This window comes from Pinus tabuliformis, chromosome 1_1 (assembly GCF_031772625.1).
Source record: "Pinus tabuliformis cultivar Carrire ecotype Pingquan chromosome 1_1, CPIR1, whole genome shotgun sequence".
Lineage (NCBI taxonomy): Eukaryota > Viridiplantae > Streptophyta > Pinopsida > Pinales > Pinaceae > Pinus > Pinus tabuliformis.
The window spans coordinates 993,933,065-993,956,994 of NC_142297.1; the positions used below are offsets into that span (position 1 = coordinate 993,933,065).

General features: G+C 38.2%; 1 protein-coding gene, 1 long non-coding RNA gene and 3 pseudogenes across 3 annotated transcripts; 1 reads left to right on the forward strand and 4 right to left on the reverse strand.

Moving 5' to 3' along the window:
• Positions 1 to 250: 250 nt before the first annotated feature.
• LOC149217898 (NAC domain-containing protein 22 pseudogene) lies at positions 251 to 4,475 on the reverse strand (annotated as a pseudogene).
• Positions 4,476 to 9,341: 4,866 nt separating this feature from the next.
• Positions 9,342 to 19,254, forward strand: LOC149217899 (F-box protein At5g46170 pseudogene; annotated as a pseudogene).
• Positions 12,295 to 13,743, reverse strand: LOC149217900 (glutamate dehydrogenase 1-like). Its single transcript, XM_089393136.1, has 5 exons — positions 13,558 to 13,743; positions 13,381 to 13,455; positions 13,164 to 13,280; positions 12,640 to 12,890; positions 12,295 to 12,424 (listed from the first exon to the last, which is right to left on the reverse strand). The coding sequence occupies exons 1-5, from the start codon at positions 13,741 to 13,743 to the stop codon at positions 12,340 to 12,342; spliced, it is 714 nt and encodes a 237-aa protein (XP_089249262.1). The 3' UTR covers positions 12,295 to 12,339.
• LOC149217901 (uncharacterized) lies at positions 14,141 to 15,344 on the reverse strand. The gene is made up of 2 exons (XR_016251293.1): positions 15,011 to 15,344; positions 14,141 to 14,237 (listed from the first exon to the last, which is right to left on the reverse strand). It is a non-coding gene; the product is annotated as an uncharacterized LOC149217901 (long non-coding RNA).
• Positions 19,255 to 21,517: 2,263 nt separating the features above from the next.
• Positions 21,518 to 22,871, reverse strand: LOC149217902 (homeobox-leucine zipper protein HAT14-like; annotated as a pseudogene). Its single transcript, XR_016250160.1, has 3 exons — positions 22,518 to 22,871; positions 22,315 to 22,394; positions 21,518 to 22,224 (listed from the first exon to the last, which is right to left on the reverse strand). The product of XR_016250160.1 is annotated as a homeobox-leucine zipper protein HAT14-like (transcript).
• Between the last annotated feature and the right edge of the window lie 1,059 nt (positions 22,872 to 23,930).

A 23,930-nucleotide genomic window follows, 5' to 3' on the forward strand; every position in this document is an offset into this window, starting at 1 on the left:
TGGATAAGGTATACAGAAGAGCATATGGAGTAGCCATCAGCGGCCAAAAAGTCAGTCCATCCACGACGGGCAACTTCAACTGCAGTTATTTGTAGGCTTTAGGCATCTTCAATACCATAGATTCTTCACAAAACATCATTAATTCTACCCACTGAAACGTACTATCTACATTATCTATTTTACTTACAACAGAACAACATACTCCCTCTCCATTCTCCACATGAAGAAACTCGGTCTCCATCATTTAATTTCATTGGTACAAGCTGCCATTAAGGGTGACTGAAAGACAGTTGTCTTGATATTCATGACCAGCTGAAACAACCAGTTTTTCTTTCTCAACGCGATCAGGCTTCTGAGAAGCAGACTTTCTGTAGATTCGGCATAACACCACATCCACATTCTTCTGCACATGCCAACTTACAATCATTCAGAAACTTTGTACAAGAAAAGCAATGTGCTTCATTTCTTTGGGTGCTGCGATTTTCGTGTGTATTGTGCCCATCTATAAATAACACATTATTAAAAAAAGTATTAGATCACCTTGGGTGGAGGCGAGCCCAAATCTGGCATCCTATACTCGTTCATGATCCACTCCGTCCTTTGTCCAAGCGGGGCCCTTCCTTTATAAAATACAAGAGTTTTCTTAACGCCGATGCACTGAAGCAGCTCGTTGCGAACCGCTCTGTCTGAACCGGTGGCTTTCCAGTAACCCGACTTCGTCAATCTGCTTGGCCGAGGGAATTTCCTGGTATCTCTTGGAACGAAGAAGAACCATTGCCTTTCCCGAGCATCACTAGCCAAACCTGCTACACAATTTCGGTCTGCAGGCTTTGACTTGCTTCAAACCCGATTTCCAGTGCTTCACTCTCCTTGACACATTTTTCTCTATTCGACAATGAATGTGAGGAAACCTCCACAGACATTACGAAAGACAGCTTTAAACCATTGAAAAGCAAAATTACAAAATACAGCTTTAAACCATTGAAACCGTACTCTTAGTGCGTAAATAAATTTGGTTAGTTCATAGGAAACTAGAAAATTTCAAGTATAAAATTTGATGTTATTGATGAATTCATTAAGAAGTTGAAACACTTATAAAAATAACTTTAAATTTAATCTTTTAATTTTAGAATATAAAACTATAACGATGTAAACATTTGGCAGAATGATATTTATTTATTTATTTATTTATTTATTTTGTTTGGTGTAGGTGGAGTGGTAATGGGTATGGAAATGAAGTCTTGATTCAAATTTTGTGGGACCCTCCTTGTAGTTGGGTGAATAATGGACATGTAAAAACACGAAAAGAAGAGTTTTATCAAGTTTACAAAAAAAGATATTTATTATTTTTTAATAAAAATGATTTATTTGGTTATGAATAAAAATAAATTTGAAATAAATTAAATTTGTAAAAATTGTGATAAAAATTATTTAACTTAATTTTATGATAGTGATTTTCTGTCTTTATATATGGTCTTTTTTATTGTTATAGGTATTCATTTTTGTTTTTGATTCGCTATTAATTTGTTTCTCACCAAAAAATTATGTGGTTTATCCATAGTTTAACATTTATTTTTTATTATTATTTAAATTTATTTATTTGTAAGATGATTGGTTGAAGTCTTATTATGAGTTGTTTAGTAACTTTCATTTCTATAAGTTACTATTTTTTATTTTTTTCCCTATTGTTTCAATTATAGTTTATTATATTAAAAACATATTTTAATAATTTAATTATAAAAAGTTATAGGAGTTGTCTTTAGTGCTACTTTTTGGAAGCTTTTTAGGTGGATTTTCCCTATTTAATTTCTCTAAAATCTCCCCACAAGTTTGCGGGGTAACCCCTGCACAATAGAAGTGCCATAAGGGTTTTTCATAGTATTGAATCCATATATAAGGGTTTTTCATAGTATTGAATCCATATATACAATCAAAAAACTAGTTTAAATAACACAAATCAAGATTTCACGACAATTTTTTCTATTGGACACCTTAAACTCCAGAAAGTCTCAATACAATTCCAAAATTATATATATTAATAAAAAATAAAACATATATATTAAATGTATATATGTTAATATAAACAACATTAGTTAATCATATTTCTTAATTTTTTGTGATGGCATTCAACAATATAATATTTTATTAGTTTTTTATTTTTTATGTCTTTATTGTTTTTTTAGTTTAATTAAGTTATATTTATCTATAATTTATAATTAAGAATTCATTTTTTTCTATTTTTTATTATTATTTAAATTTATTTATTTGTAAGGTTATTGGTTGAAGTGGTGTTATTATGGGTGTTGCTTAGTAATTTCCATTTTTCTATTAGTTATTAATTTTTTGTTTTCTTTATTTATTTATTTTTTATTTAACCATTCGATTTTTTTTTCCATTTTCATGAATTATAGTTTTTTTTTCTATAAGATGATAAATTTTGAGGAAAATAGCTTAAAATTTCAATATTTTTTTTATTTTTATTTTTAGTTTTATTATTCTTAATTTGACTTATACTTTTTTTGACTTTTTCTATAACCCTTTTTTTCCCTCTATTTTCAATTCCAATTCCATCAATCATAATTTTTTTCTTGTTAATTTTTTAATTTGACCTTGTTCTTTTCCCTTCACCTTTCTATAGTTTTCTTTGGGTCCAACAACTATACAAGAAGACTTCCATTTCAATTAACATAATTAAATTAGTCCAAACAATTAGTTTTTAGAATCTTGTGAGCATTTCTTCCTCATAAGCATTTATTTCTTTAGGATCTCGTGAGCATTTATTGTTATATAGTTACTAATTTTTAGGATCTCGTGAGCATTTATTTCTTTAACTTTGTTGAATTTTTGTTTTATTTACCTATAGCTTCTATAATTTCTTCCTCAAGTATATCAAGAATTCAAGAAATTAATCTTCTTAAATAAACATATCTAAAATAAATAATTTTTGGTTATCCATTTTAAAAGTGTCAAATTTCCTTCTGTTTATTTATATAATGTAAAAAAAAAAATTAAATTTTCTACATAAGTTTCATTACTCTTCATATTTACATCATAAGACATTTCCTTCTGGGAATAACTCTCCTCCCACCTTTCCCTTTAACTCCCCCTCCCACCTGTCCCTTTGTTGAAAATAATACTGAGAGGGGGGGTGAATCAGTATTATCAGATCAATAAAAACTTTCCAATTTTATGCTCAGAAACATATACGCGACTTTAATTAAGTGAACCCGCATGTACACGCGACTGTGTCTAATGCAACTAGCGTATACCCAGAGATCTTATAATTCAGTTAGCTTAATCTTCAGTAAATGCATCAAAACATTATTAAGCATATTAACAGTAAACAGGTGCAGTATAACAGAACAGAACATCACACAAGAGCCACACACATGAACACCATGATATAAGGTGGAAACCCAATGTGGGTGAAAACCACCTGCTGCAATTCGTCTCTTTCTTCTTTAATAAGACTTCTTTTACAATGTACTGGTGCAGTCCTTTACCAGTACGTAGGCTACAACCTGCAGAGGGCTACAACCCTCTCTCATTTTCCAACTACTTCTGGAAGGGAGCTACAACCCCCTCAGCTCTTGTACTAGCTGATCCATTTACTAGTACGTAGGTGCTGACCCTACAACCTTCAGGGACCACGTTTCATCAATTTTCAGACTGGATCCAAGAGTACAAAACAAACATTACTGCAATACAATCATCAACTTAAACTTGCATCATACTTCATTAAATAACCCAATACTGAATCACTGAAACCCTGTCATCAAGAACACAGAACCAAAACCAGAGCCCAGAACTCTACAACAACCACCAGAATCAGCAGCAACCTGAAATATCAAATCTTATTATGCATACGCTACTTCAGTGTACCAAAAGCGCGTGTATACGCGCTTTCACCAAAGGCAACCCGCGTGTAGATCTAGAAATAGATTCTTACGCCTTCGCTGTTAGATCCGACCCTTGCCAAACGTCCCGAACAGATAACCAGCTATACCAGATCCTCTCATATGCATACGCTACTTCAGTGTACCAAAACCGCGTGTATACGTGCTTTCACCAAAGGCAACCCGCATGTAGATCTAGAAATAGATTCTTACGCCTTCGTTGTTAGATCCGACCCTTGCCAAACGTCCTGAACAGATAACCAGCTATACCAGATCCTCTCACTGCGTCAGACACACAATGCATACACTAACTTGCCTAATGATCTTCTCCTTATATAGCCTTAGGCCTTGTTCAATACCAAGAGCCAAAACCATAGTAACCCAATACCATCAACCTCAAAACTAGGGATTGACACGCCCGACGAGACACCATGGTCCGAAACCATAGGCACAACTTCCAAGGACTAACCGCCACGGACCAAAGGTACTTTTCCACATACACGCTCTTTTGCTGAATCCAACATGCGTGTACACGCGACTTGGGATTAACGAACCTGCGTGTATGAACTTTCTTGTCATGCTGTATTGAGATCTGTCCTCTGATTAAGTTGCCATCACCTGTACCACCTGTACCAACCTCTGAGCACCTGTACCAGCCTCTGAGTGAGTTGCCATCAAGGACAACACTTGAATCATAATGCCAACAATCTCCCCCTTTGGACTTGATGGCAACTACCACACCAAGTCACTCTCCCCCTTTGACATCAAGGGCAAAGGGCGTACCAAGATATTCTCTTCTTTGGTATACCTTCTACTGTCCATACTGCTGTCCATACTCTCCCTGAGTACATGTTGAAGTTTCTGATTTGGCTCCCCCTTTGTATATGCCAAAGTGTACCAATCTATCCATGCTCCCCCTGAGCAGATGCAGGTTCTAAGACCAACCATTCAGATCTGTACCATAAGCATCAACCTGCAATACTATTCCTTTGATCAAACAACAAGATGTATCATTTAGTTTCATCAGCAATCCATAATGCCAACAATGAATTATTTGAAGTATATGCTCCCCCTAAGTGCGAGCCAACTATGACTGAACCATTTCCTGAGTCTGTTCTGCTGCCCTTTATGCCCCCCCTGAGCCTGAACCAACCATGACTGAACCTGGGTCTGTTCTGCTGCCCTTTCTCCATATACGCGACTTTGCAGCCTGTAACTCGCGTATATACGCGACTTGTCTTCATTATATCAGCGTATGCAGGATGGAATACTGAATTTCATCACTTTCAGATTCCCCTGTGTCTGTTATGTCAGCTGACTGTGTTATGCCACACCTTTCTGTCTCTGTCTCCTTCAATTCCTGCAACTGTGATGATGTATGGTCCTCTTGTCTTGAATTTTGAAATCTGCTCCTGCATTCCCTTGCTTTATGCCCATAGTTGTTGCATGTATAACACCTTACATTTTTCATGTTCCTTCTAACACAATCAATTGCTTTGTGTCCATATGCATTGCAAGCAAAGCAATATCCTCTGAAATACCTGGGATGTGATGATCTTTCTTGCACCATTCTACTTCTACATCTGGCTGCAACATGTCCAAGATTATGACATACATAACATTCAACATTATTCAGTGGAGGAAATAATCGTCTATCACGTCCATAGTTAGGAGTAAAGAATCTTCCTTGAGGAATTTCTTTCCTTGGTTGTTCCTTGTTGGGCATTTCAGATTTCTCATTAGAGTTTCTTGCCTCACCTTGTGAACTAGATTCACCTTCAACATATTCATGAAAACCAAGACCAGTCTTGATAGCAGGAGACCTTTGACTATTAAGAATATCATCCAAGACTTTAGTACTATCTTGAAATCGTAAAAGCTTATCCTTTTCTTCTATTTTACCTTTCAAGATATTTACCTCAACTTGATGTTGTTCTTCCTTTTTCAGATATTGATTCCTTAGGTCTTCTTCAGCTTTTCTTCCTTCTTCCACTTGTTGCTTTAGTTTGATCACTTCATGTTCTTCAAGAGCTTCTTTGTTCTGTTCTCTTGATTTTTTAAGATCTTCTTTTAGAGAGAGGATCTTTGATTCAAGCCTTTGAATAGTTATGCTTTGATCCTTTACTACATCCTGAAGTTGCTCCCTTACCCTGGTTACTATCTCCAATTGTTCATTTAATTTGGCAACTTCTTCAGTTTCTGCATTCTTCTCTTCATGTGCCATGAGACTTTTAATATCTTCGCTATTATTGGATGAAGCATTCTTCTTCTTATGTGCCATGAGACTTCTAATATCTTCACTATCATTGAATGAACTTTTGACATGGGTATAATAGCTTCTACCATCTTCTTCAAATATCTTTCCTTTGTTATGAGGACATCTAGCAGCATAGTGACCAACTCTACCACATAGAAAAAATTTGAAAGGTAGCTTACCTTTGAACCGTCCACTTCCCTGTTCAAGATTCTTGACAAAATTTACCTCATCTTCTTCCTCTGACACTTTGAATGCGGCCTCTGGTGGTACCTCTTGTCGCATTTCAAAAGCAGTTAAGATCCCGTGAAGCTGTGACATGGTGATTTTCTGCACATTCTCCTTTTCTTCTATGGCAGATACTTTAGAATCAAATTTAGTAGACAAAGATCTCAAAACCTTTTCAACTAAGACAACTTCCTCAAATTCTTCACCCAGATCCCTCATACAATTCACAATCTCATCCATACGCAGGAAATAATTAGCTACGCTTTCATTACTACGCATCTTAAGAGTTTCATACCGGATTCTGAGAGTTTGAAGCTTTGCTCTTTTTACCTGATCATCTCCTTCGTAGCTTGTAACGATTTTGTCCCATATTTCCTTGGCTGATTTGAAATGCACGATCTTCATAAATTCTGATTGAGTCAAACTGCTCAATAGGACAGTAACAGCTTTGGCATTGAGCTCATATTGCTTTTTCTCTGCTGGATCTGTAGGAGTTACTGATGGGAATTTGTATCCTCCTTCTACGATTCCCCAAACTTCTGCTCCAAGAGATTGTAGATATGCAGTGGTTCTTATCTTCCAGTGAGTAAAATTGTTCCCGTCAAAGACTGGTGGCCTGATGTGTGCCTCTCTTTCTGGATTAGCCATTCTGATGGATCTTTTCCTTCAAGCGATCAAGCTTCCTCTGAAGGACCTGCTCTGATACCAACTGTTGGAAATAATACTGAGAGGGGGGGTGAATCAGTATTATCAGATCAGTAAAAACTTTCCAATTTCATGCTCAGAAACATATACGCGACTTTAATTAAGTGAACCCGCGTGTACACGCGACTGTGTCTAATGCAACTAGCGTATACCCAGAGATCTTATAATTCAGTTAGCTTAATCTTCAGTAAATGCATCAGAACATTATTAAGCATATTAACAGTAAACAGGTGCAGTATAACAGAACAGAACATCACACAAGAGCCACACACATGAACACCATGATATAAGGTGGAAACCCAATGTGGGTGAAAACCACCTGCTGCAATTCGTCTCTTTCTTCTTTAATGAGAAACTTCTTTTACAATGTACTGGTGCAGTCCTTTACCAGTACGCAGGCTACAACCTGCAGAGGGCTACAACCCTCTCTCGTTTTCCAACTACTTCTGGAAGGGAGCTACAACCCCCTCAGCTCTTGTACTAGCTGATCCATTTACTAGTACGTAGGTGCTGACCCTACAACCTTCAGGGACCACGTTTCATCAATTTTCAGACTGGATCCAAGAGTACAAAACAAACATTACTGCAATACAATCATCAACTTAAACTTGCATCATACTTCATTAAATAACCCAATACTGAATCACTGAAATCCTGTCATCAAGAACACAGAACCAAAACCAGAGCCCAGAACTCTGCAACAACCACCAGAATCAGCAGCAACCTGAAATATCAAATCTTATTATGCATACGCTACTTCAGTGTACCAAAACCGCGTGTATATGCGCTTTCACCAAAGGCAACTCGCGTGTAGATCTAGAAATAGATTCTTACGCCTTCGCTGTTAGATCCGACCCTTGCCAAACGTCCCGAACAGATAACCAGCTATACCAGATCCTCTCATATGCATACGCTACTTCAGTGTACCAAAACCGCGTGTATACGCGCTTTCACCAAAGGCAACCCTCGTGTAGATCTAGAAATAGATTCTTACACCTTCGTTGTTAGATCCGACCCTTGCCAAACGTCCCGAACAGATAACCAGCTATACCAGATCCTCTCACTGCGTCAGACACACAATGCATACACTAACTTGCCTAATGATCTTCTCCTTATATAGCCTTAGGCCTTGTTCAATACCAAGAGCCAAAACCATAGTAACCCAATACCATCAACCTCAAAACTAGGGATTGACACGCCCGACGAGACACCATGGTCCGAAACCATAGGCACAACTTCCAAGGACTAACCGCCACGGACCAAAGGTACTTTTCCACATACACGCTCTTTTGCTGAATCCAACCTGCGTGTACACGCGACTTGGGATTAACAAACCTGCGTGTATGAACTTTCTTGGCATGCTGTATTGAGATCTGTCCTCTGATTAAGTTGCCATCACCTGTACCACCTGTACCAACCTCTGAGCACCTGTACCAGCCTCTGAGTGAGTTTCCATCAAGGACAACACTTGAATCATAATGCCAACACCCTTTATGTGCTTTTGATTTAGGTGATTTAAGTGTTAGACGATGGAAATAGTCTCTGCCATCAGATTAAAAACTGTTACTAGTTAGTTACAATTCGGTCTAACTAGATTCGATCTGATAGCTAGATTCGATGTGATAGCCTGATAGACTTAGAGTATCATGATTCATTTCGTCGGGCATCCTAGGATAGCGCTAAGAGAAATCAAGGGTTAATCGCTTCCAAACAATAACTACGAGGGGTCGTGCTCGCCCCTGCTCTCACAGGACTTCACGGGTTTTCACAGGCTTCTAGGCCACGTAGATCCATGTTCTCAAGTTCCAAAACTTGAATGCGTTGGTAGAATCAGATCTTTTGGCATGTATAAAGTGTGTATCTCGGCCTGTGTCCTCCGAAATCGAGTATCTGGAAAAGTATGTGGCAAAAAGTTTGTAAAGTGAAGAATAATTACTGCAACCGTCTCTGCAAGCCTTCTTCACGGTGGGGCCCCGGTATGGGAGGAAGAAAGGTGCCAAGAGGCAGATCTATCTTTTCAGTAAGATTCGAGGTCTAAACTTTTTCCCAACCAACGAAAAAGGAAAAAAGAAGAAATAAAAATCGTTGCATTTATCTTCTTTTAATTTTGAGGCTGTGGATTGTATCTTAGAGGTGAATCTTTCAAATAATCTTCCAGATGTAAAGGTGAAAAGAAAAGAATATTTATGTTTCCGGGGGTTTTAACCTTCAAAATCGAAGCTAGGTTTCCTTTTTTCCATTGAAGGGTGTGAGGAAGCATGTATTTGGAGTTCGGGTGCAAGCAAAACAAGGAAGGCTGCGAAGCAGCTAGTCCCTGCACATAGTTCTATCTAGCCCATTTAGCTTCCGAGAACATAGCCATACAGCCAGACACAGGCACATAGTTCTATCTAGCCCGTTTAGCTTCCGAGACTTGTTATATGCAATTCGCCTTTTGAGGGTCATACGGCTGAGTACAGCCAGTCATAGCCTTACAGAGCTAGTGCAGCCATACATAAGCACCAGACATAGCTGCCAGACATAGAGGGCTGTCGAATAATATAAAATGCACCAGTTATTTCAAAACAATGTACGAGTTTATGTTGCTAGCCCAAAATCACACAACTGCAATAGAAATAGTCACATGAGCAAGTTTCAGTAATACATAAATCGCGGGGCCCAAAATCACACAACTGCAATAGAAATAGTTACATGAGCACTATATACTAAAGATCTGAACATTATTGAATAACTAACTTGCAGAGAATCATCATCAATTCAAGATACACCAGTTTATGTTGCTAGCCCAAAATCACACAACTGCAATAGAAAATTCAAGACACGAGTAACATGAAAACCGCCGTGAAGCTTACATTTGACCTTGAAAATACGCATTTCTTATGACAGACTGTAACATGTGAAGAATACAAGACAAGCACGAATGCTAACAATTAGGACATTAGTCCGGCATCTGAGCAGAGACGATAGAAGCATAAAAAATGCGAGTTGCACCACCATGGCTGACCCAAATGCATATTTGAAGCATCCGTCGTACACCTGTAACAGAGAAGGAAGCGGGGAAATAAGACAATGCGTAAAATAATGCAAAAGAGATGTTATTGTTTTTTTGGTTTCTTTTTTCTTTGTCTTTCGACTTTTACGATGTCAATAATCAGAAGAGCCATGAGAACAAGTGCTAAGAGAAACAATGCTGCGAGTTGAGTAAGTTGGCTTATGCTAATGGATTCCATGTTATGTGAAGCGGGAAGATGTATGTGAATATCCAGGTGCAGAAGAGGCCAATTTATAAAAAAGTTGAACGTGTTTGTAAGCTGGTTTTAAGTGTGAATGGAGCTAAAATACTTGAAGCTCGAATGGAGGAGGGCAGTATTTAATGGTCGGCATAAAACGAAAAGCTTACGTTAAGTGAGCAATCGGTGCAATTAAGTGATCGATATGACATGGGGAGCAAATGGCATATGAAATGATGTATGTGGCGGCAGAAGTAAATGTGAAATTAGGTGATGTATTTGACATTGGGCAATCTTGGTGGTAGATTGGGTCCAAGCTATTCTCATAAACAATTGGCTAGACAGGAGATTTATGTCAATATCTAGGTGCAGGAATAAGTACATATACAGATTGATTTGGAATGGAGCTGAAATACTTGAAGATCAGATTGGAGCAGGCCAATATTTAATGATGGGCATAAAATGAAAACGTTACGTTAAGTGAGCGATCTGACATGGGGAGCAAATGGCATATGGGATGATGCATGTGGCGACAGTAGTAAATGCGAAATTAGGTTGCATAGAAAGTCTGTCAGGAAGTCTCTCTATTTTGATCTTCATTTCTCAAGGGACCTTGCTATTGGTTTCGGTTGTTGAGCATTCTCTTTTTTATCTAGTGACAAGACACCATGGTTGAGAATTCACTGTTTAGTTTCAAGTCTAGGACACATAGTTGGAAGACTGACTAATCAAGTATGGATATCAGATTACTTACCACTCTTTATCCCGAATCAATAGAGATCATAGGTAAGACGTATGGGTATAGAATATTTGCATGATATCACAATCTCTAAGCTCATATTGATGAGTAACAAGCCAATGTGTTTCAACACACAGATGTAACCAGCTAGCAACAAAAAACACTTAGGTATAATTTCATATCCGGATTAAAGAAATCTTGTCTTCACAACTTTTTAAACATTGGCCTTTAATGCATACCTGATAAATTGTACAGAAGCTCATGTGCATCGTACGTTAAGTAGAGGATAGGGTTGAATCCATGTAAAACTTTAGCAATGTAATTTTTTCCTGAAGTAGCTCAGCTTGTCACCTAGAATAATTCGAGAGAAAAAGAAAACAGTTAACTCTCAGTTCATTCTAGCTTCAATACAATGTAACCTAATTTACTAAATTATTTTTCCTGGCGTGGGGTATTTCCTATTATAACTAAGAGTTGTGATCGAATACAGGAAACCCAGGAATATGCAACAACAGCAATGGTCTAAGCAATGGGAATAGCACTAATCTAATGCTTATCTGACTAATCAAGTATGGATATCAGATTACTTACCACTCTTTATCCCGAATCAATAGAGATCATAGGTAAGACGTATGGGTATAGAATATTTGCATGATATCACAATCTCTAAGCTCATATTGATGAGTAACAAGCCAATGTGTTTCAACACACAGATCTAACCAGCTAGCAACAAAAAACACTTAGGTCTAATTTCATATCCGGATTAAAGAAATGTTCTTGATTAAAGAAATCTTGTCTTCACAACTTTTTAAACGTTGGCCTTTAATGCATACCTGACAAATTGTACAGAAGCTCGTGTGCATCGTACGTTAAGCAGAGGATAGGGTTGAATCCATGTAAAACTTTAGCAATGTAATTTTTTCCTGAAGTAGCTCAGCTTGTCACCTAGAATAATTCGAGAGAAAAAGAAAACAGTTAACTCTCAGTTCATTCTAGCTTCAATACAATGTAACCTAATTTACTAAATTATTTTCCCTGGCGTGGGGTATTTCCTATTATAACTAACAGAATCCAGGTCTCTAATAAACCCAAAAGAAAACAAGAAAAGCAATGGAATTCTAACTTACTGTGTCGAGGTCCCATGAACTCCACATAGAAATTATTGCTTGAATCCTCATTGATTTGCCCTGCCCTTCTCAGAAGCAGCTTTAGGAGCTTGCCTTCGTCTTTGTGTGCGCCTGAGAGAAGTCAAATTACTCCAAAACCTCTACAACTTCAACTGATTGTCTAATTCACCTCGTCAGCTTCTGGATCTGTGGGATGATTGGCTGCCTCTATAATAAATTTGGCCTTTACTTCACTAGCATTCTCCCTGTGACCAGTACGCAGTAGCAATCAAATTACTAAATTAGCATCTCCAACTTTGCAATAACAGTGATTATGGAATATATGTATCAAAACTAAATCTCAACAAAGTAGCCTATGCAATGCAGTGTTTTGTCAATTGAATTAAAAAGTACTTTCAAATCCCTGTCAACTTCCAAATGCCAGATGGTCTTGTGAAACTTAAATTGGATGGATACTGACCTGTTCAGAACACCACCTAAAGCAGCAGGGATGAGCACGTCACAGTCTTCAAGCAAGAGGGTTTTGGGATCAATTGAATCTGCTGCTTCAAATCCTTTAACAACACCATTAGTCTTTGTGTGCTTCATTAAAGCTGGAATGTCAAGGCCATTGCTGTTCTTTATAGCTCCTGAAATGTCACTAACTGCTACAATCTTTCCACCCTTTTCATGGATAAGTTCAGCTGCCCAGGAACCGACATTTCCAAAACCCTGAAAAGGTCAGAGAGGTTTTGGTTCAAGAATGTATTTCAGTCTGTAATGGTTCCAATCCCCTCGAATTGATGTTATTGCCATATTTATGCAGCCAATTTCATTTCATTTAGTGTCCATAGATATCCTTTGAGTAAAGCAAAAGCATGGTAATGAGTTTCTTTGATGCTATTAGTGCAACTAGTAAATTCAAAGAAAGGCAAGCAAGATGGTGTTTTTTTTATGCGGCTAGACTTACATTCATAGTAAAGGCTGAAGAGAAAAACAATCTACCTGGATTACAAAACGTTGACCTGAGATGCTTTTACCATACTCAGCTAATAAAGCTTCTGTTGCAAACATAACACCTCTACCAGTTGTAGCATCACTGCCAAGGGATCCACCTAGATCCTATCCATCACAAAAGAATCTTTCTAACATCAAATAGCTATGTAAATTATACACTCAAGAGGTTGGTGAGGTCTTTTGGAATAAAGATTTATATACTTACAACAGGTTTTCCAGTAACAATTGCAGGTGAGTATCCGTGGAATTTTGAATACTCGTCTAATATCCAGGCCATTGTCTGTTCACATCAACCATGTAAGCATAGTGGATATTGAAGAAATATGTATTAAATCTCGGAGCTAATAAATCTAACTCTTTGAATAGGAATCATGGAAAAGACCTGTGAATTAGTTCCCATGTCAGGTGCTGGAACATCTATGTGGACTCCAATCAAATCATGGATCTTCTGAGTAAAGACACGAGTAAGCCTTTCTAACTCACTGAAACTTAAACTCCGTGGGTCGCAACCAATACCACCCTTTGCTCCCCCATATGGTATGTTAGCTACAACAGTCTTCCATGTCATTAGTTGTGCTAAGGCATAAATATATTATTTATAGCATTCTCTGAAATGATTGTTGCAAACTGGATGAATTGCAAAAAGGGTTATGTTAATAGCTCAAAGTACTACTAACTTAAAAAGGAAGTAAGATTCATAATTTTCCTTGTGCTTTATACTTCCCATATTGCTCGATATTAAACAAGAAGAAAGCCATATTAGGTTTCCATTATAGCAATTTCAGTGCACACACAGCCATATATGTTTCCAAAACATCAAACTAGAGATAGATGTAACATCAAGTAACTCAACCATAGATGTAGTTGCCTTAATAGGACATAAAAGATCTTGCATGCAGATATTGCCAATCGTTAGCAGTTACTACATATCAGCGATCATAAACTCACCTCTGGATGGTAGCGTATCCCTCCCTTCATGGGTCCCCGTGCATTGTCATGTTGCACCCTAAAGCCTACATATGAGGCTAAAGTTCCATCATCTTTAGGAATGGTGCACTCAACCTGAGGTCCAGTTTACAAATGAGAAAATCAATCAAAATAATCCCTTTAAAAACCCTCAAAATGCCAAAAGCAAGAAAATGAGCTAAGATGAAACAACAAAAAATTCCTTGATAGGAGATGTAGAGTCCAGAATTTCAAGCAATAAAAAATAGAGAGATGGAGAATGTAATTCACATAATGCAAATCTCTTAAGTTAATGAAAGAAAGGACAGATTCTATGTGTTAACAAAAGAAGGGTGTAGCATCCCGGCAAGTATAGCTTATGATTGTACTTATCACACTGAGGGATCAGAAGTTCAATCGATGAGTTGCAACACTTACATGGACTACTGTATATGGACCTCAACCAAAACAAATGTACCCACAATATAGAACTAAGATCTAAATTTCTATGGATAATTTGTTCAGACCACGCACTAATAGATAAGAAATTCAACTACAAAGTTGAAAAGTTCGTTCTGAAAGGGATATTTAGAGAAGATATGAACCAAAGGAAACACATTAAGCTTGAGCTCCTCAGCCAAACCATTTCAACTATTGTTTATGTTATGTTGCATCTGCAACTGATACAGCAATCAGAGTCCTGTAACTACCAATTGGCAGTGGCACATATAGCCATGAACTACCAGATCAAACCCACTCCTACAGAGCTAAAGAAGAAATATTTTATGCCCGATGAAGACCATGGATTTAGATGAATTGCAAATTCCCTTGATCTTATGAGAGACGAGTAAACCAAAGATATCAGACAGAGTCCAGGCCATAGAGTTAACCCGTGGTTTGAGCAGCATTCAAATTTCATGTATACCCTAAAATGCATCCATATTTCTTCACATGGTGGTTTTAAATACACTACATCTGAACAATGTTCTCAGCACTGTTAAAGGCTAGCAAACCCTCTTCCTGCTTTATGTTCACCCCAGAATTGGAAAATAACAGATCTCTATACCCCAATACTGTTGAACTACACAGAGCAATCCGTTTCCTCACCATTCATCCTACCACTACCCCAACATAAATTTGACTTGGGGTTTCTTCCATGACCTTTATGTTAAGCTAACCTAATTTAACTTGCATCAACGTTCAGGAAGGTTATATTAATCAAAATTGTGGACATCATCTTAGTATTGAAGATAGTGGCAATTTTTAGAATTGTTAGCACCTTACGTCAATCAATCGCACAAAATGAATCTACCTTGGAATTACAGTGACAAAAATTCACCTCAAAATGATCAATGGTTACCATGCTACTTTCGGAAAATACAAGCAATGGGGGATAATGACACCGCAGAGCATATGCTAGACCCAGAAAAAGACTCAACCCATGAGGACGGGCAAAGGCCGCCACATGCGAATACGGTTTTAGGAGGCAGCTTATCTCCCAAAAAACATGGTCGAACCATTGAGGGAACCAGTTGGGATTCCAGATTTTTTTCAGAAATTAAAATGCTGAACATACGTAATCTAAATCATACTAATCTTAATGAACTTGCAAGTGATCCTGATTGAGATTTAATCAGTTAGTTGCAGTTACATAAAGGGACAGATAGTTAATGCGCTTCAAAACACAAAGACCCATTACTGAAAATTAGAGAATTAGGGACACCCACCAACCAGATTATAGATGAAAATGCCATATCTAAACAAAGACCCAGAACCAAAGTTTGGTGCCAATTACCTTGATCTCTCGAAAAGGAATGAGAGTAGACAGATAGTTTTCATATTAACATAGATAATAACCACATGCCAAAGATGGCCCACAAGGGACTGACACCAAAACTACTGATGATATTGGAGGGAGAACAGAAAAATGCTCAAACCATTTAAAGGAGAAATAGAAAAATGCTCAGACCATACTCGGGTTTCGATAAAAGTTTGGATATTTCAATAGAAATACCTCGAGGTCCATCAGTGCCATGTATTTCTGCAATGAAGTTTGATATTGGCGAATGCTATTCAGAAGCCTTTTTTCCTGTAGAAATGTAAGAATAGGTTTAGCAACCAATAGATAAAATCTCACATACGAGATAGCCACAAAAGAAAAAGGAAAAGAAAAGAATGTTCTTTCACTTCCTGTACTTTGCAACGAGATAAAACATCTAAATCACAGTAAAATTTCCTCTTTTTCTACTTTGAAGAAGGGAACCATAAAAACTAAAGAACATTCACTGCAAATATCCAAATCTATGCAAATTTCCTTCACTTCCCAAGTAAGGGCGACGAAAGAGGGTCGTTAAGTCGTATCCGTTGACAGAGCCGAAGAGTGAATCAATGGGGCAGAACCCTGGTAAGCTCTCAACTGTACCAACTCTCAACTAAGAAACGACAATGCAACATGAAATTTCAAATTTAAATAAAAATAAGAAAATCAATCGATGTCAATAAAAATAAAAATGAAATTCGAAACTTTTATCCACCTTGTGGGCCCTACATGACGGCCATGTGCCTAACACCTCTCTCCCTAGCATAACACATGCAAGCTCTACAGCAGGCCACCTAAGGTCGCATCAGGTTAACAGCTGTGATCAGGGAGATTGAAACCTGAAACCCGAGCAACAAGATTGAAACTAGTGTAACATCTGTAATCAGGCTAACATCTGTGATCAGGGATATTGAAACCTGAAACGCGAGCAGGAAGACCCTGCAATGTAATGTAATGCCACCTAATAAATCTACCACAAAGCTATTGCGAAATGTCGCTGCCAATACTGTTGAAATAATACAGAGACCCACAAGCAGCACTAGTTCGATTTTCGCAGAAGGGGCTTCGGCGGCAGAGACCCACAAGCAGCACTAGTTCGATTTTCACAGAAGGGGCATCGGCGGGATTCCATACCATGATGAGGTTGTGCAGAGTGGAGGCGCAATTTTGGCTATTTTGAGACCCTAAGTTAGAAGAAGAAGAAATTAGGATGCGAATCTCTTGGCCATGGAGGGAAGGTGATGGTTTCTCCTATGGCAGAATCGATTATGGCAGAATCGATGAGGGCTATGCGGCTGTGAGTATTCTTTGATTATCTTCGACAGCGACGCGACAGCGTTGTTAACCCACGAAGACACCGATGATGGCTTGAAATGGACAGGGTGACCGGTCGAATAAGCAGTGATTCCTGCTCGGCACTTGCTATAGAAGAAGTAGCAGTTAGCTCTAACACGGGACTGAAGTCGCTTTAGGGGTTAGCTCACATAGCGAGCTGCTCAGGAACCCCCTCAGCATCCTTGTTCTCAGGCTAAATTAGAATACTAAGCTTAGGATCTTACCAGCCATTCCGCGCATCTGTCTCTACCTGCTGGCTCGCTAGAGCTGCTCAGAGACCCCCTCAGAAACCATAGGAAACGCTGCCCGCTACCGTCCAGTCCGAGTGCGAGCTCCCCGATCTGCTCCCCCGACAGAAAACTGAGGCAGGGCCAGATACTACCACAAGGAGAATATCTGGAGAAAGCTTCCAAGTCCAGCCACAGAGCAGCCTGTCCCGCCCGACAGCAATGGCGTTTACAACGTCATCATGAGCCTGAATCGTTTCGATGCACTTGAGGTCCGAGACTCGCCATACCTTCACAGTCATATCTGAGGAGCCTGAATACAAGAAACCATTCGTGTAAGCCAGACAGCATATCGCGCCCACATGCTGCGAGCACTTAGGGTTTCTCTGCTGAGCGGGTATTACCCATAGTCCCTCGGGATGGGGCTTACCATGCTATGTTACATACGATGCACCTGTTGATGAGGATCATGCGACAGAGCACGCACACCTGCACAACACCTGTTAAGACCAAACCGGAGCATACCCTGCAACCTTAGCATATACATGTTTACGAATTAACGAATTAATGCTAGCATTAACACTAGACCGTTGACGGTCAGGCATAATGATACTGGGCGTAAATATCAACTTAACCTATGTTCGGGCCTCTTTCGCCTTGGGAAGAGGCCAAATAAGATGGGAAAGCTTCAGCGGGGAATCAGACTTTGGTTATCTGGGGAGAACACCGCACAGACTTTATACTAAGCACCATATAACAGACTAAAAAAAATCTAAACTAATGCTAAGTCGGCTACTAACGATTACTATAGTCCCTGCCGGATGCCAGATGGCAGGGACTAATAATAACGCGAGCTCGGAGGTTCAAATTCCTATAACGGATCAATTTGATCGTCTTCCCAATTCGTTAGTTATGGTGATCTTTTACAAGTTAACCGACATCAAAGCCCTAGGGCGGTGCTTGGATGTTTCGAAACACTTTAACGGTTTGGTGTCGCAGGTGGAGGATGTCGTGGTGAAGGTGGATTGCATGATCTCTGGTGAGGAGAGCGGGAGTTTGAGCGATAGGAGCAGGGGCTTTATAGGTCTTTTTGGTAAACTTGTGATCAGTAGTATAGTTAAGCCCCTTACAGGCATTGCAACAGATCCTCGAGATGAAGAAGGTTGTTCTTGCCGAGGTTTCACATCATTCCCCTGGCGAGGTGCTAAAAAACTTCAAGGAGATTCAAAATCTTCGCACTGAGCTTCCCGGTGGAGAGCTTGGCATTGAGGATGGCATGTTGTTGAGGTGGAGAGCCAAATCTGGTAGTACGCTTGAGAGATGCGTGATATTGGGATCCACATCGTATTTCTATGAGAATAATTTGAGGAAAAATCCTCGTTCTGCTATTCAAACAATGGATGAATCTAATGAGAGTTTGGATGATAATGGCAGTATACCAGAATCGTTGTACACAGATGGCGGGTTGAAGCTGAGAGTATTTTGGACCATAAGCTAGTGAATTGCAGCTTATCCAAGGCATTATTTGTTACAACAGATAATTTCTGATCATCCAATGCTTCAGAACCTCATTCTCACCGATGCACATGGATAGGGGATGCTCTGTATGGGGAAAGAACAATTGCGGGAGTTCAGGGACAAGCCACTAGCAGCCTCGGCTTCTGCGAATCGGACTCAAGTTGCAGCCTTGAATATGAATCTCTGGTATGCAACAATAACTACAACATTTAAGTATAAATATTCTTGTAATTAGAAATTGTCCCAAAAGGTACAAAGAGAGGCCGATAGGATTATTAAATTGGATTTGTTGAATTTTTCTAGAAGAGTTAATTGGTTTGTGGAAAACTTTGTTTTCTTGCACTGGATCATTGTGCAATTACTTTTCTTTAGATGTTTTGTTTATATCTATATTACAAGGAACACATTGAATGTCTTATTCCATTTTAGAGTAAGTTAATTACCCAAAATCAAGAGGTTAAGTTAATTACCCAAAATCAAGAAACCTCTATAGATGGCCAAGCATATACAAAGCTTGTTAGTGACCAAAGCAATAACCACCATGACTACTACATTGAAAACCATAATTTTATATTGCGATTAGAAAGTCAAAATATAATATTCGAAACCATGCTAAATATGACATTACAAACCTTAAATGTCAAAGGGAGAACTTAGAAGTTGGAAATTAAATGACCACAGCGATTTCGAAGACCATGTCTATAGAGACGTTAAAAAACCATGGTCAATGCCAAATTAGGAGGCTGGAAGGCAAAAACAAAAATAAGAGAATACCAAATCGTTGCTAACATTACAAGTAGCAAGAATAAAAGAAGCACTTCTTCCACATGGATGCCTTCCTGATTGTGATCTCACGCTCGCCTGAAGACGACCATCTAAACATGAACACGCATGCTCACCTAAAGACAACCATGCTTGAAGACGACCATCTAAACATGAACACGCACGCTTGAAAGGAAGAACAACACACCGGACACTACTCCATCGGCTCCAACCTCCATGGTCACTTCCACCTTCACCATGATTCCCGACACACACCTCGACTGTAAAACAATATAATTCCAGGAGCCCAAATCAACCTTCCAAGCACATAAACGAAGAGAATAATGCCGGCCCCTTCCCCGATCTTAGAAGATAGCGGAGAATATATGGTGGAGAAGATTTCTTGTTTTCCTTAATGAATAGAGAGCACAGGAGGATTCGGATTGAAGCTTGCTAGAAGTGTTTCAATGCACAGCAGAACTCGGAGGTGAAAAGAAAGCAAATCAACCGATATTTAGAAAAAACAGTTGCCAGATGCGATGTGCGGCGAGGGATAATGAATCGAACACTTCAAATCAACGGTTGAAAGTGTCTCACCTGATCAAACGGAGCAGGGTAAAAGTGTAGACGATTGTTGATGCATAGGAAAGCCTATTAGCCTAAAAATTGTTGGTTTAAAATTTGATGGATAAAAATCTAGCCATGCTAAAGGTCCACCTAATTTTGATGGCTTATATGCCTTTGGATTGTGATTACTCAAGCCATATATATAATAAGTGCATTTGATTGAAACTATCTTTGGTGAAATGCCATGATGACAATAATGAGTTTAGAGAAGAAAATAATTACTCAAGCCATATATATAATGAGTGCATTTGTTTGAAACTGTGTTTGGTGCAATGCCATGATGACAATAATGGGTTTAGAGAAGAAAATATGTTCGCCATTCCAAAATGATTTTGATACTTAAACCATATATATAATAATGTTATCTCCAAATAATTTGATACTCAAGCCATATGAGTATATTTGATTGAAAGTATCTTTACTACAATGTCATAATTCCAAAATGATTTTGATACTCAAACCATATATATAATGATGCTATCCTCTAGTGATTTTGGTACTCAAGCCATATATTTGATTGAAAGTATCTTTACTGCAATGCCATAATAACAATAATAGGTTTAGAGAGAAAATAATTATATCTGTGGATAAATGAAGACTATATCTTTCAGGAAAATTAATTATTAAACAAAATAAAATTACGACCTAATTAATTTTATTTAAAATTTCATTTTATCGAAATATTAAATTTTAATTAAAATATTAAATTTAAGCCGTGTAATCTCAAAAAACATTCCAGTTAATATATATATACATCATGTGCGAACCACTTGCGTAGCAGAAAAGCATGGCACATGGAATTTATCATAGCACTTCGTGGACTTTGTTTAAAACACTTTATAATGTACAACAGTTATATTTCTCTTTTCCATCCATCCATTTGTTTCGAGAATGATTATAGACCTGTACTTGATCGTTGAAGGAGTTTTCATAATGGGCTGCTGTGCATTTTTGGGAATGTCTTAAATAGTTTTTAATACATATCTGTATGCCTGTCCAGAATTTTGCAGAGACAAAATTTGTACGTGCAAAGAACCTGTCCAACCTGTAATTTTAATACATATAAGACTTGCCCTGTGGAAAAGTTGACAATGAATTTGAAATTTTTGATGGACAGATACATGAAAGCAACCAGACCTGACACACTCGTTACTGCAAAATGGTTTCTTGCGTCGAGTCACTTTTCCTTTGAAGGAACCAGGATTTTATCTTTAAACCAGAAATATTACATCATGTTTACAACCCGGTGCTCTTGTTTGAAGTGAGACTACCATGGGTGCATGGGCATATGATTTCCCTGAGGCAGTGAATTAGCACAATAGGCCATTGACTTCTGCAAGGAAAAGCTTTGCAAACCACAAGAGTTATATAGTGATATATGCAGTGTATATATATCTGTACGTTTTTTTTCTCTCTTTTCGAGGGAAGCCAAATCTCTCAAAATCTGACCAAAAACTACCACTGACAAATGATATTTTACACAGATAAGCTTTGCAGGCAAGCCTGGCCTGAGGAAGCCTCTCAAAGTTAGCAAGCTGCAGACTTTTGGGCAAACTGCGAAATCCGGGACATGGAAAATGAAAGGTTAGGGCTGTTTTCCATGGTAGCCACCCTTTCACAGGAGGGACACATGGTGAGCGTTGTGGCAAGCAGCGGCATGTAGTAATTATCCTGTCCTATCACGCACTGAGGAGGAACCGCCTTCAGAGCCCTAAGCTCTTGCAGCTCTTTCTGTAGCCTTCTGTTCTCCTCCGTTAGATTCTCACAGCACCGCTTCAGAACCTCGCAGTCTACTTCTGTCTGCTTCAACTTTGTTCTGCAAAAGCAAAGACCTCACGTTAATGGCCGCAAAATCACAAATACGGTACAGTCTCTTTTTTTAAAGGTCCCTAAAATGAATTCTTACCGCGCTCTTCTGTTCTGAAACCAGACTTCCACCTGCCGAGGTTGCAAATTCAATTCCTTGGCCAAAGCGTTCTTTTGTTTCTGCTAAGATCCCGATCAGAAAACCGGATCAGCGTGTAATCTTAAATCCATGAACTGCCAAGGGTTCAAAAAGAAAGCAAACGATAAAAGATTACTGCGATTAAAGATTCAAGGATCCATTACCGGGTTCAGAGTGTTGTGCTCCAAGAAACTTTCCTCCAGTAGTGCAGACTGCTCCTTGGAAAGCCGAAGATTTTTCCTCGTCGAACCTATCTCCTCCTCGTCGCTTGTCCTGGAACTCACATCGCAGGTTCGATCCCTCTCCGCCTCCAACTCAAAGGTTCTTTCTCGCTCTCACTTCACTACCACGAAACCGGTGTCATTCGTCCGCAAGGTATCGACCTGGAAAACCGACGAATACTCAGACTCATTGGTAGCCGGAACCCGATTCATGTCTATCCCTCCGCCGCGTACGATCCCAGACAGATTTGACTCCGCGACCGTTACCTCTTCCCGGCCTGCAAACAAAGAACGGTGTCAAACACAAGAAAAGGCAAAGCATATACACAATCCAAGAAAACACAAACGCGCAACTGTGGACGTATATTCACCATTCTTGGACATAAGAGAATAGGAAAAATCAGTAAAAATATCTTCCAGAAAGAATGGGAAAAAGCAGTAAAAATATCATGCCATGCCAAGAATGCAACTCAACGGATATTTGGAAAAAACAGTCACACTTCAAATCAACGGTTGAAAGTGTCTCCCCTGATCTAACGGAGCAGGGTAAAAGTGTTGACGATTGTTGATGCATAGGAAGGCCTATCGGCCTAATTATCTGATATATTTTGACATTTTAAGTGTGCGAGAATATCAAAACTTGTAATTATCTCATATATTTTGACGATTCAAGTGCGGAAGCATATGGAAACGTTCAACATTTCAAATCTACATTTATTAGCAAGGGAATCTATAAAATGAAGATAAAAAGAGACTGAGCCTTCTCAATAGGATGCAATCGAATTAGTGACTAGACAATCATATTAAATTTAGTTAGTTATCACGGCATCATATTAAATTTAACTAAATAAAAAATTGATTACATTTTCTTGATTGAATTTTTGTAGGGGAATTTCTTTAATAGTGAGTAAAGTTTAATATGATAAACTATTTTATCATATTAATTATTTGACAAAAAAATTGAAAATAATTAATAGTAAATTTAATTTTCAAATTAATGTAAATAGTTTAATGGAAGTTTGGTTGGTTGAATTAATATAATTTTAAGTAATATATTTTTATTATAAATATAAATTTATATAAACTTATAATTATGTTTATAGTGTAATCTATATTGAAATTGGATTTGAGGAATTTTAAAATTTGAAATTATGATTAGTTGAGATTTTATAATTTAGGAATATTCTTCATCTTATACATAACTAATTGCTGGTAAGGAAAGTCTGTGAATAGTTTTTCAGTTTTTTAATGTGTTATTATCTTTAATTTATTAAAAAATAATTCATGAAACGTCATTGGCATTATAATTTATTAAAAAAATATTTATAAAAGGTTGCGTTGACACTTCATTTGGTG